Source organism: Canis lupus, chromosome 9, assembly GCF_011100685.1.
Source record: "Canis lupus familiaris isolate Mischka breed German Shepherd chromosome 9, alternate assembly UU_Cfam_GSD_1.0, whole genome shotgun sequence".
Lineage (NCBI taxonomy): Eukaryota > Metazoa > Chordata > Mammalia > Carnivora > Canidae > Canis > Canis lupus.
This window is the reverse complement of record NC_049230.1, coordinates 3,972,609-3,986,362: the sequence shown is the minus strand read 5'-3', so window position 1 is coordinate 3,986,362 and position 13,754 is coordinate 3,972,609. Positions and strand designations below refer to the sequence as shown.

Genomic DNA, 13,754 nt, shown 5'->3' with positions numbered 1-13,754 from the left:
AATGTGGTTTAATGCTGCACCTTTCATCTCTGACTTCTTTCTTTCATTCGGACCTCTTAATCCCTTTCACGGATTTCATCCATCCTCCAACCCCCTTCCCTCTGGCAACTACCAGTTCTCTGTATTTATGAGTCTATTTGAGTCTATTACTGTCTTTTTGTTGTTTGTTTTCTTATTTTTCATTTGCTTTTTAGATTCCATATGTAAGTGAATTCATACAGTATCTGTCTCTGACACATTTCATTTAACTTATTTCATTTAGCATAAGACCCTCTAGGTCCTTCCATGTTTCTAGGAATGGCAAGATCCCATCTTTTCTTTTTTTTTTTTTTTTAATAACATTTTATTTATTCATTTCAGAGAGAGAAAGAGCAAGCATGAGCAGGGAGAGGGGCAGAGGGAGAAGCAGACTCCATGCTGAGCAGAGAACCTGCTTTGGGGCTCAGTCCTAGCATCCTGGGATCATGACTTGAGCAAACACTTAACCAACTCAGCTGCCCAAGTGCCCCAAGAACCCATCCTTTCTTATGGCTGAGTAATAAATATTCCATTATGTATATATGTGTGTGTATATATATTTTTGCCCATTCATCTATTAATGGACACTTGGATTACTTCCATATTTTAGCTGTCATGAATAAAGCTGTGGTAAACATAGGAGTTCATCTGCTTTTTTTGTTGTTGTTTTTTTTGTTTTTGGAATTAGTGTTTTCATTTTCTTAGGGTAAATACCCAGAAGTAGAATTAGTAGATTGTATGGTACTTCTATTTTTAGTTTTTTAAGGAGCCTCCATACTGCTTTCCAGAGTGGCTACACCAGTTCGCACTCTGACTCAACAATGTATGTGAATTGTTGTATCCTGTCTTTTTTTTTTTTTTAAAGATTTTATTTATTTATTCATGATAGTCACACAGAGAGAGACAGAGAGGCAGAGACACAGGCAGAGGGAGAAGCAGGCTCCATGCACCGGGAGCCCGATGTGGGACTCGATCCCGGGTCTCCAGGATCACGCCCCGGGCCAAAGGCAGGCACCAAACCGCTGCGCCACCCAGGGATCCCCGTATCTTGTCTTTTTGATTGGTATAGGGTGATGTCTCATTGTGATTTGGACTTTCATTTCCCTGATGATAAGTAATGCTGAATATCTCTTCATGTGTCGGTTGGCCATCTATGTGTCTTCTTTGGAAAAAATGTTCAGGTCCTCTGCCCATTTTTTTTTTCAAAGATTTTATTTTATTTTAGTGGGGGAAGGAGAGAGAAAGAGAATCTCAAGCAGACTCCATGCTGAGCACGAGCCTATCACACTGCTTGATCTCATGACCCTTAGATCATGACTGGCACTGAAATCAAGAGTCACTTAATCAACTGAGCCAACCAAGCACCCCTCCTCTGCCCATTTTTTAATCTAATTATTTGAGTTTCGGGGCACCTGGGCGGCACAGTTGGTAAAGTGTCTGCCTTTAACTCAGGTCATAATCTCCAGGCCCCGGGATCAAGCCCCACATTGGGCTCCTTGCTCAGTAGAGGTCTGCTTCTCTCTCTCTCTCTCTCTCCCCTCTGCACTTCCCCACCACTCGTACTCTCTTTCTTTCAAATAAATAAAATCTTAAAAAAAAAAAAAAAGATTATTGGGGTTTCTTGATGTTGAGTTGTACCAGTTCTGCATATATTTTGAATATTAACCCCTTGTCAGATATGTCATTTGCAAATATTTTATCTCTCAGTAGCTTGCCTTTTCATCATATTGCTGCACACAGAGAGCCAAATTCGGAACTCATTACATCTCTTTTAAATCCAACAACAAGGGCAGCCCCGGTGGTGCAGCAGTTTAGCACCGCCTGCAGCCCGGGGTGTGATCCTGGAGACTGGGGATCGAGTCCCACATCGGGCTCCCTGCGTGGAGCCTGCTTCTCCCTCTGCCTGTGTCTCTGCCTCTCTCTCTCTCTCTCTCTCTCTTTCTCTCTCTGTGTCTCTATGAATAAATAAATAAAATCTTTAAAAAAAATAAATTTGACAACAAAAACTGCTATTTTTTTTTAAGGTTGAAGTTGTCTCTAGGACATTCTTTGTAGCAATAGTGATCATTTCTTACACACTTCCCATTTTCCTTTTAGCTCCATTAAACTTTAAGAGAATTTTCTGTGGGGAAACCCAGTTCTACTGCCTGGGAATAAGATTTTTCTTGTTAAAAATTTGAAGAAAAAGTTCTAAAAGAGAAGAAATATTTTACTGCTTGTCATCTGTACATCATGCTGTTTGAAAAAACCATCAGGGATTTCTAAGCTGTGTGAGTTTGTTACATGCATAGGTTAAATTAGTCTTTCTGTATTACTTTTATTAGGTTTTGAGTGATCCATACCTCAGATAGAGTCTGCTGGAAAATTCACTGGAGTATAAGTTGGATTCCAATGTTAGAAGTAGTCAAAAAACTAGAAATCCTAGGAAATAAAATGCAGATGCCAAATACTGGATTCTATAAAAGGATCATAAGGGTGAAACAAAATGAATGCTAGAATGGAATATAGTGCATCATGTTATTCTTTGGTCTCCAGTACAAACACTATATGATTCAAGGAGATGGAGAACAAGCGGAGAAGATTCTCAGAGTTATTTGTGTTTAATAATAGTAAACTGTAGTTGCTGGTAAAAACAGAAAGTAATATAAATGTAATTAACTGTTTCTAACCGTCCATACTCTTGATAACATAAGATAGCACTTTTTTTTAAATTTTTTTTAAATTTTTTTTTTTTTTTTTTTTTTTTTTTTATTTATGATAGTCACAGAGAGAGAGAGAGAGGCAGAGACACAGGCAGAGGGAGAAGCAGGCTCCATGCACCGGCAGCCCGATGTGGGATTCGATCCCGGGTCTCCAGGATCGCGCCCTGGGCCAAAGGCAGGCGCCAAACCGCTGCGCCACCCAGGGATCCCCAGCACTTTTTTTTTTTAAAGATTTTATTTATTTATTCACGAGAGACACAGAGAGCGAGCAGAGGGAGAAGCAGGCTCCATACCCTGGGCTGAAGGTGGCTCTAAACCGCTGAGCCACCGGGGCTGCCCAAGATAGCACTTTCTAATGCCTCTTCTCTCTCTTCCTCTGTCCCTCACCCCCAAAATATTGGTTCTATTATATGGTTCTGCACGGTATTTACAGTTTTTTCCCACTAAATGAGCCGTGTAGCCCCAGTTGGAGGTCTTGAAGAGAACTATAAACTGTATTGACAGACCCACGTGAACATGTCACCACAGCCGGAGTATGTTCGGGTGTGGCACAGTCACATAAATTTCCAGCCTGCTGCATTCCAGTTACACAGCTTCCTTTCCTCCAGATGCTCTTAGAGATGCTCATGTGCTCATGTGTGCTGTGAGTCTCCTCAAAAGGGATAATAGTGTGGTGTAGCGGTGAGGATAAATATAACTTTAGAAACATTAGCTCTTTCTTTTTAAAAAAGATTTTATTTATTCGTGAGAGACACACATACACAGAGAGAGAGAGAGAGAGAGAGAGAGACACAGGCAGAGGAAGAAGCAGGGTCCACGCAGGAAGCCTGATGTGAAACTCGATCCTGGGACTCCAGGATCGTGCCCTGGGCCGAAGGCAGGCGCTAAACCCCCGAGCCACCGAGGGATCCCAGATTAGCTCTTTTTTAAACGGGAACGTATTATGAAGGCAGGTAACTTTTTTCTCAAGTCCTTTTTTAGCATTTGTCATTCCACATTGAAACTGGAAATAAAGAGAGCTTTCCCCCCCCAAAGACTATTTCACAGCAGATTCATTGACAAGTGGGAGGAAGATCTGATTCTGAATGTGTTTCATGTTTTTCAGATCTCGGTCACGGTGGATTGGCAGATCACTATGAAAGTTCCCACTGGGGACAGCAGCCCACGTACAGAGGTGAAGCCAGCAGCAGCTGGGATAAAGTGATAATAGACAGGACTGACAAGGAGGCGTGGCCTTCCATCACAGGAGCAGAGACTGAATCTGCCTCAGAATGTACTACAGACACTGACTCTGCCTCCAACTGTGGCTCAGAGAACAGTAGCATGGCTACAGGGAGTGCCCAGGGCACCTTCACTGGACATACCAAGAAGACAAATGGCAATAATGGCACCAATGGTGCACTCGTCCAAAGCCCTTCTAATCAGAGTGCCCTTGGAGCAGGGGGCGCCAGCGGTAATGGCAATGGAGCCAGAGTGTGGGGCGTAGCCACAGGCTCCAGCTCCGGCCCCACTCACTGCTCTCTCGGTGCCGGGGATGGAAAAATGGACAACATGATTGGAGATGGGAGAAGTCAGAGTTGCTGGGGTGCTTCCAACTCCAATACTGGCATTAATCTTAACCTTAACCCCAATGCCAACCCAGCTGCCTGGCCTGTACTTGGACACGAAGGAACTGTGGCAACAGGCAACCCTTCCAGTATTTGTAGTCCGGTCAGTGCCATAGGTCAAAATACGGGCAACCAGAATGGGAACCCAACAGGCACTTTAGGTGCTTGGGGAAACTTGCTGCCGCAAGAGAGCACAGAACCACAAACGTCCACTTCTCAGAATGTGTCTTTCAGCGTACAACCTCAGAACCTTAACACTGATGGACCAAATAACACTAACCCCATGAACTCTTCACCAAACCCTGTCAATGCAATGCAGACAAACGGACTGCCAAACTGGGGCATGGCTGTTGGTATGGGGGCCATCATCCCGCCCCACCTGCAGGGCCTTCCTGGTGCTAATGGATCATCAGTTTCTCAAGTCAGTGGGAGTGGTGGTGAAGGAATCAGCAGCTCTGTGTGGGGACTGTCCCCAGGTAACCCTGCCACAGGAAGTAGCAATTCTGGGTTCAATCAGGGGAATGGAGACACTGTGAACTCAGCATTGAGTGCTAAACAAAATGGATCCAGCAGTGCTGTGCAGAAGGAAGGAAGTGGAGGAAATGCCTGGGACTCTGGCCCTCCTGCTGGTCCCGGACTCCTTGCCTGGGGACGGGGCAGTGGCAGCAACAGCAGCGTTAGTCATATCCATTCGGGGGCTTGGGGCCACCCCAGCCGGAGCACCTCTAACGGTGTGAATGGGGAATGGGGCAAGCCCCCAAACCAGCATTCCAACAGTGACATCAATGGGAAAGGATCAACAGGGTGGGACAGTCCGAGTGTTAGCAGCCAGAATCCTGCCGTGCAGCCTGGTGGCGAACACATGAACTCTTGGGCCAAAGCTGCATCTTCTGGAACAACAGCGAGTGAGGGAAGTAGCGACGGTTCTGGCAGTCACAACGAAGGAAGCTCCGGGAGGGAAGGAGCAGAAGGCCGAAGGCGAGATAAAGGGATGATAGACCAGGGGCACATCCAATTGCCAAGGAACGATCTTGACCCAAGAGTTCTGTCTAATACTGGTTGGGGACAGACTCCAGTAAAACAAAACACTGCCTGGGAATTTGAAGAGTCCCCTAGGTCTGAGAGAAAAAATGACAATGGGACAGAGGCCTGGGGCTGTGCCGCTACTCAGCCTTCAAACTCAGGGGGGAAGAGTGATGGGTCCATCGTGAACAGTACAAATACCTCTTCAGTGTCCGGGTGGGCCAGCGCACCGCCCGCTGCTGGGCCAGCAAACACAGGCTGGGGAGACAGCAGCAACAAAGCGCCAAATGGCCCAGGGGTTTGGGGGGACTCGATAAGCTCTACTGCTGTTAATAATGCTGCTGCTGCCTCCAAGAGTGGCCATGCTTGGAGTGGGACCGTAAATCAGGAGGATAAGTCGCCCACCTGGAGGGAGCCTCAGAAACCCAAATCTCAGAACTGGGGAGACGGACAAAAATCTAATCCAGCCTGGAGTGCAGGAGGGGGAGATTGGACAGATTCATCTTCTGTCCTCGGACACTTGGGGGATGGGAAAAAAAATGGTTCTGGATGGGATGCTGACAGTAATCGGTCAGGGTCTGGTTGGAATGATGCCACCAGGTCTGGGACCAGTGGCTGGGGTAATGGCACAAATGCAAAGGTGAATCCAGGGACAAACTGGGGAGAGTCTTTAAAACCTGGCCCCCAACAGAACTGGGCAGGTAAACCCCAAGACAACAATGTGAGTAACTGGGGAGGAGCCGCTTCCGTTAAACAGACAGGAACTGGGTGGATTGGGGGGCCAGTCCCTGTCAAACAAAAGGACAGCAGTGAGGCCACAGGCTGGGAGGAACCTTCTCCACCATCCATTCGACGCAAAATGGAAATTGATGATGGTACCTCAGCTTGGGGTGACCCAAGCAACTACAACAATAAAACTGTAAACATGTGGGATAGAAACAATCCAGGCCTGCAGAGCAGCACCACGGCCGCTGCCACCACCACCACCACCACCACGAGCAGCAGCACAGACCTGGTCGAGACGCCACCGCCACACCAGGCCAGCACCCAGCTGAATCGGTCACCACTGCTTGGTCCAGGTACGGAGGGCATTTGAGGTAACTTTAGAAGGTAAAAATGTCATTTATTCTCATTAAGTGTGTAGACACAGTCTTATGCTGTTTCTGTATAGCCAAGGACATTAATCCAAGCGCTCTTCACCTTGTGGCATTGTACTTAAATATTATCCCAAGAGCGTAGATAAGGTAGGATTCTCTGATAGTTTTCCACTTGGGAAAGAAAGATATTCGGCACTTTCAGCGTTAAGGAGAGTAAAGAAGAAATAAATCCTCTTCAGGAAAGATTGGGGACTGTTATGTTAGCTGGTGTATAGTTAAAAAGTCTTCATTTCCTTATGGGATGAGCCAGGGGTCCTCGAGCCCAGCCCTGGCTAGAAGTGCATGGGAGCTAAGGGTCTGGGGGACCAGTTGCCAAGACCTCTGGTGCCGTCAGGCTGTGGGGAAGCCCGTGCATTGGTAGCTGTGGGCCTCCGCAGGTGTTCCTGATGTGTGGTTGGCACTGAAACAAAATCGTTCGTGTAGCCTGAGTGGCATTATGCAGTACAAGTCGTATTATGAGTCCAGCTGGAAGAAAAATCCTAAAATTAAACTAAAACTTGGATTTTGAGTTCCTGCTTTGTGCAAGGTGCTCTGTTGGACACTGGGCAGAAGAGAGTCTTCCCAGACCAGACCAGAGTCTTCCCACAGGGGGCATGAGTTGTGACGAAATACACACACAAGACGCACCAGCAGGGCTCTCACAAGAGCTGCCAGCACCCCACTTTCTCAATAGGATATCAGCTCTTGGCCCGTGGTCTGACTGTGCTCCAGGCAGAGTTGGCCGGGGCAGTGAGAACTGGACTCACCAAATCGCCAAACCAGAAGGATAATCCAGTCCAAGTCAGGGCATCTTGCTCAGGGTCTTCCTCCCCTGTCTGCATTCTCCCCACGCAGCTAGAGACCTCTGCATCAAGGCCCTCCCACCCTGAGCCCTTCTTTCCTGGCAGAGCCACCATCGAGTCTTCTTAGACTGAGCCTCCATCAGCCTCCCTCCAGTTGGCTGTAATTACTCCTGTAGCATTGTCCTCTGGGACTCTACAAAGCAAGGCGGAGCTTCTTGTCCCCTGTTGAGGAATTCCAGACAACAGCACGTAGTTATCATGTCCCATCTCCCCATTCTCCAGGAAATATTCCTGACTCCTTACCACTATTCCTCATAATCGTGGTTTTAAATCCTTTGTGTTGTCATCTGGAAAAGCTGTGCCTTGTGGGGATCTTTGTGCCCAGAACTGATGGCACTGGTTTACAAGTGCAGTTTTAACAAGTGTAGAATTAGTTGAGACCATAGCTTCCCTCACTCCTAAAAACCCTACTCCTGGTGATGAACTCTAAGTTGTATTTAGCCCTTTTGAGCCATGTCACACTATTTGTCCTAAATTCAGTTTAGAATCTGAATTTTTTTTTGTTAAGATAACGGTGAAGCCCTTCCTCACTCAGGACGATTCTTGTGCACTTGGTCACTTGGTCCCTAGTGTAGAACTTGGGCCCTGGTAAACTTTTGGATTGCAATCCTCTGACCTGTTGAGATCTTTTTGAACCCTGATTCTGTAATCAACGTATTAGTTATTCCTTTCCGTTTTCTACCATCCCTAAGTTTTCATAAACATGCCATAAAGATAAGAATATGAATAGAGTCCTTTCTCCAGGGTCACTCAGGCAGCTTATATATGGAATCAAATTCGCATCCAGAATCCAACCTACAAGGGAGTTTGGAAAGTGGCATGTTTTAGCTGTGGACCTCTGTAATATGGGAATGCTCACAGAAAGCAGTAGAATGGATTCTGAGTCCCTGTTGCCTCTGTCATATGCCAAGATATAGATTAAAAAAAGATCATTCTATCAAACATCATTCAAACAGGTATGCCAGGTATGAATAAAGAATCACTGGTGCTTCCCTACTACCTGGTACCAGAGCGCCATCAGAAACCCAGCTGAGGTTGGTACTTCCATTCCTCTGGCTCTGACTTCCCAACCTCCTCAGTCCCAGGATTTGTGATCACCCAACAGAGCCCTATAGTTAGTAAGGCATAGTAAGGAACTACAGGGCTCTCGTACCCCTCTACGTTAGTGCTTCTAGAACTGGTACCTTCATCTTTTTATTTGGCATACGCTCGTTCAACATAAATCATTGAACACTATTGTGTGCCAGGCATAGCAGTATGCTCAGTTTGAAATCTGCTTTGGATTCTTTTTGCCCTCCCTCTCCCCCACTCCTTCCTCTGTATGCACTCGCATGTGCTCACTCACTCTCTAAATACATTTAAAAAAAAAAAGAGAGAGAGAGACTACTAGAAAGGAGCCAATAGAGAGGGAGAATGGATGCAAAGGGAGGGGATCCTGTATCCAGCTGAGAGGAGTGCTTCCCCTACTTATAGAGGAAGCTAGGGTGTCTGTAGCCAGAGGGTGACAGGTACCTTCCAGGGGATCTTTTTCTCTAAGTGTCAAGGGTACTAGTCTCGAGTGCAGATGGGGAAGGTAAGAGTAGAGGTGTGATCAGAAGTGAAGTTTGCATTAGCCCTCGTAGGAAGTAGAGCAGAGGGCTTACCAGATGCCACCAAAGGGCTGCTGGACAGTGTTCAGGACCAAGAGGTCACAGATTCATGGGAGATGAACATTCATTTATCCAGCGTGTGTGTATCAGGACCCAGCATGTGCCATGTAGCACTCTGGTTTGGGGAGCTGCAGGACAGGAGGAGGCAGGTCCTGGTGGGAGTTCAGTGCGGCAAGGGGGGGCCAAGGCACCGTGGGTTAGCAAGCATGTAGCAGTGTGTCAGGTGGCAAGGGTGTTGCAGAGAAGGAAGCCAGGCAGGGGCAGCGGAGGCAGAGATGGTCATCTTGTGGAGGGAGGGCAGCCTGAGCGTGTGAGGAACTGTTTGGTCTTCACTAAGCACTGAGCAGCTGGAGCAAAAGGAGGCTGTCCTCCCATCTGAGTTGAAATACCACAGTGCTCCAGAGCCTCCCCTGGCCTACCCGCTGGATGGGACCCCTCTGCCTCCTTAGATTCCTTGGCAATGAATTCACTTTTACCCCTCTGAGACACCATGTCAGGAGTCCTTAATGGAGCTTGACTGCTGTAGCCTCTGCACGCACTTCTGTCCCTAGATCAAAGGTCAAAAACCTGCTGGTCTGTGGGCTGCACCCAATCCCACAAATGTGCCTTATTGGCCCACATCTTTCATGTGAATCAACATTTTTAATGAAAATGAAAATTTCAGATTCCTGGCTTCTTCTGGAAACTGGGAAAGTCTGATCCCCTGGATTCGGATAGCAGCAGCAGTCAGCTAGAGTGGCTGACTTTAAATAAGGCCCGTGCTTTCTAGTTCACCACACTCCCCACCACCCGCTTTTGTACCTCACCACTGAGGCTTGGAGCGGCGGCCATTGGTCATCAGGCTTGTGTTCTCGTTCTTTTGAGATGGGCTTGTCTGTTAGCTCTCTGGGGTGTTGGAATTTGTGACTCTTGTTTTTCACTAAGACGTGACTAACATTTCTAAGCACTTCAAAATTGTATAAAGTGCTTGAGGGAATGAGGGGCAGCAAAAAGGAAGAAAGGTAGCTGATGCCAAAAATGGAGGGATATGGACACAGACGTGGCAGTGTCTAGTGGAGAAATGGTAACGTAGAAGTAGCCAGTTGATTAGCATTGCAGGAGAGGTGTGCACAGAGCACTCTGAGAACAATCAGTGGGTAAAAATAACCATCATGTCCCACCTTCCCAAGACCAAATCTCACAGGTCACGGTTTGAGCCCCCTCATGCTGCTCATAGTCTTCTGGAAAGGCTCCAGCAGAAGCATGCCCTTGTGAACTGGGGCCTCAGTGATGAGCATGGCCTGACAGTGCTTGGTGACCACACGCAGTGTATCTTCACACATCTCGTGTAATCCTTATGCCCCTGGGCCTCAGCTTATGGAGGTCAAGTGGCTCACAGAGGGTGCACATGTGGCAAGGTCTCAGATGTGTTACATACACCTTGTCTGCTGCAATCTCTACTATCTTACATCTGCAACACCGAACAGAGATTGGAACCGTGCCAAGTTAGTGATTTTTTTTTTCCCTCTTTGATCTGTTATTCTTTGAATCTACTCTTACTGGTGTTTAGTGGACAAAGAATGTGAGCTTTACCCTGGGTAAAGGCATTTTTGTTTCGTTAGAAGGGCCAAAATCATTCTTTTATATGAAAAATATTTCTAGATAATTTTTTAAAAGATTTTATCTATTTATTCATGAGAGACACAGAGAGACAGAGACATAGGCAGAGGGAGAAGCAGGCTCCCTGCTGGAAGCCCAATGCAGTAGTCAATCCCAGGACCCCGGGATCATGATCTGAGCCAAAGGCAGACGCTCAACTACTGAGCCACCTAGCCGTCCCCATAGATGATTTTTTAACAAATTGCACATCTTATCACCCAGCAGAAAAGAAGGGAAATGTGATCCATCTAGCCAGGTCAACTGTTTGTTTTCCTTGCCTCCCCTCCAGCCCTTAGGCCGTACACATACGTGTGATCTTTGTGGTTGTAGCAGTAGCTTGGAGCAGCTGGGAATTTTGTTTTACCACCTAACAGAGACAAAAAAGACCAACGTTTTCGCTGTAGTCCACCCCATGTGAAAACTGCCCAGTCAAGTGTGTGGCGCTGTAATGATGGGGTTGCTGCCCCATGGCCCCACCTACCGCAGGAGTCTCTTTCCCTCCACGAGACTGAGCAGCCACATCAAGGTGGTCTTCCTTCCCCATGTCACCTGCAATGCTCTCCCCCAGGCCTGAAGCAGGCACTCTAAGCAGTGAGGACAGAGCTCATTGCTCTCGGGGGTTACAGGTGATAGAAGCCTGGCACTCTCCCAACCTGGCAGACTGAGCAGTTCTTTAAGCTGATAGAAGGAGCAGTCATGCTGTCAACGCCAGTATCCCCCTAATGATGACAGCACGCTGGTTCTTTTGTTTAAAAGATTTTATTTATTCTCTGGAGACCCAGAGAAAAGGCAGAGACACAGGCAGAGGGAGAAGCAGGCACCTGACAGGGAGCTTGATGTGGGACTCGATCCCAGAACTCTGGGATCACGTCCTGGGCTGAATGCAAACGCTCAACTGCTGAGCCACCCAGGCATCCCACTCTGGTTCCTTTTGGTCCTCCATTCGGCAGTACAGACATCAGTTCATGGCCCTCCTCGTGGGGGTTGTGACATCTAGGCAGCCCGGATCAGTGATGACAGCAGCAATCACAGCACCCGCTAGGCTGTGGGTTTGCTCATTGTGGCTTGATGACTTGCCCAGACTGGTTTTCATAAATCTACGGGGTTTCTGCACTCCCAACAAAGCCATGCACCTGGCTAACTGATGAAATTTCTACTCTTTATAAAGTTGTTCTTTTACAAGTATTCTGTGATTTTGCTATTGGCCTTGCTGACTTTACAGAAATCTGCACCTTTGTCTGAGTTCAGGTGTTAAGTTGTTGATCATCACCACTTAAGAGTAATGATCTGTGAGGACACCTGGGTGGCTCAGTCAGCTAAGCATCTGACTCTTGTTTTCGGCTCAGGTCTTGATCTCAGGATCCAATTCAGGCCCCACGTTGGGCTCCATGCTGAGCATAGAGCCTACTTCAAACAAAAAATAGGACTGTTCTCTAAGGTTATTGATCTCTGTCTTACCAAATATGTTTCCTTAATTACATTTTTTGTGTGTGTCTGGTTTTATAGAAGTAAATGCCATAGGACAGTCATTTTTGTCCCATTCTTGTTAAACTGATATCAATTCATTTTCTGATGAGCCTGAGGAAAACAGATAGTAATTTAAGAAATGCAGCATAGCTTCATAAACTGGATTTTTTGGACCTGCTGCAAACCCATTTGGGAGATAGAACACAGTAATAAGCTAGAAAAATGTCCCTATATCTGTCTTTTCATCAGAGATGGTAAGCTGCCAGAGCAGAACTCATGAGACTGTTCTTAACATGGTGTGTGTCGAGTTGTGTCGGATGACACGACATAGTACCTGCTCCTTAATGTTGCCCCAGTGACATACTGGGGGCAGACCTGCAGGACCTGCTGACTTTTGTGCCCTAATGTGGCAAGAAGCTATCAAAGTCTTAGAGAACCAGTGTGTTATTTTGACAGTTACTGGAGGTGTGGCCAAAAGTGAGGAAGTGCAAACATAGCATTTACTTATGTTTCTAAGAGAATGAAAGTGGATCCTAAAAATACTAACCAGCCTGATTAGAACACTTAGAAATAAATATTCTGGTGCTTAAAAAAATCAGTTTTTAGACACAGGAGAACATTGAATATTAACTAATATAACTTTTGATGAAAAACAGATCCTCACTGTAGGCTCTGAATCTAACAATGAGATGGGGGGAGAATCTCAGGGTGAACTCTATCCGGTTTCACTGAAGCATTTAGAGAGATACTTTAAAAGGGACTGGAGGGTCCGAGTAGAGAGATCACTATCACATACAATTAATTTAGAGTCAAATAGGAAGGCCATTATAGACTAGATCTGAGCTAAACCAGCAGCATAGTGTGGTTGTGTCTTCCAGTGATGACCGGAAGTGAAAGCATCACTGCCATAGACCAGTCAGTAAGCTGGGACTGTACTACTAATGTTGACCTTACTCCAGAATATTTTTTTATTCATTTTACTACCAGTTCTCCCCAGCTTCTCAGACATGTCTCACCTTCAGTGGGCATTGCAACAGCAGTGCCAAGGTACTCACTGTAGTTGCTCTCTGCAGGTTAGAGAAGGCTCCAGCCAGAGGCAAACTTAACTTTGCATTTGGGTACTTTAGTCACTGATACTATGTTTGCTTTATCGCTTTGTTTTCTGGCACATATATTATAACAAAAGGCAGAGATTGTGTGAGTTAATCATGGAAGAGGCATATCCTCCATCTGATAAACTAAAACTTGGAAGAAAGTGGGTTTAGGAATCCTCTGCCTAGGGGATCCCTGGGTGGCTCAGTGGTTTAGCGCCTGCCTTCAGCCCAGGGCATCATACTGGAGTCCCAGGATCGAGTCTCACGTCGGGCTCCCTGCATGGAGCCTGCTTCTCCCTCTGCCCGTGTCTCTTCCTCTCTCTCTCTCTCTCTCTCTCTGAATAAATAAAATCTTTGGGGGGAAAAAAAAGGAATCCTCTCTGCCTAGGTTGATGAAACATGTATGTTGTTTCTCCAAGTCTCCTTAAGAGCAGAAGCTGAAGAACATTGTCCTTCCTTTTTTTATTTGGGGGGGGAGGGTTGAAACAGGCTTTTAATGGGACATGGTCTCGGTGAGGCTCCGCGGCCCCGCAGGGGAGGGAGAGCGCAGGAAGTCG

At 46.6% G+C, this 13,754-nt stretch overlaps 1 protein-coding gene across 3 annotated transcripts in view; it reads left to right on the top strand.

Annotated features, from left to right (window-relative positions):
* TNRC6C (trinucleotide repeat containing adaptor 6C) overlaps window positions 1-13,754 on the top strand; it is a 104,331-nt gene that overhangs the window by 43,038 nt on the left and 47,539 nt on the right. For all 3 annotated transcript variants that reach the window (XM_038546472.1, XM_038546473.1, XM_038546474.1), the window contains one exon: window positions 3,826-6,429. In XM_038546472.1, coding sequence (XP_038402400.1) covers window positions 4,044-6,429 — 2,386 coding nt within the window. In that variant the 5' untranslated portion in view covers window positions 3,826-4,043. The remainder of the gene's footprint in view (window positions 1-3,825; window positions 6,430-13,754) is intronic.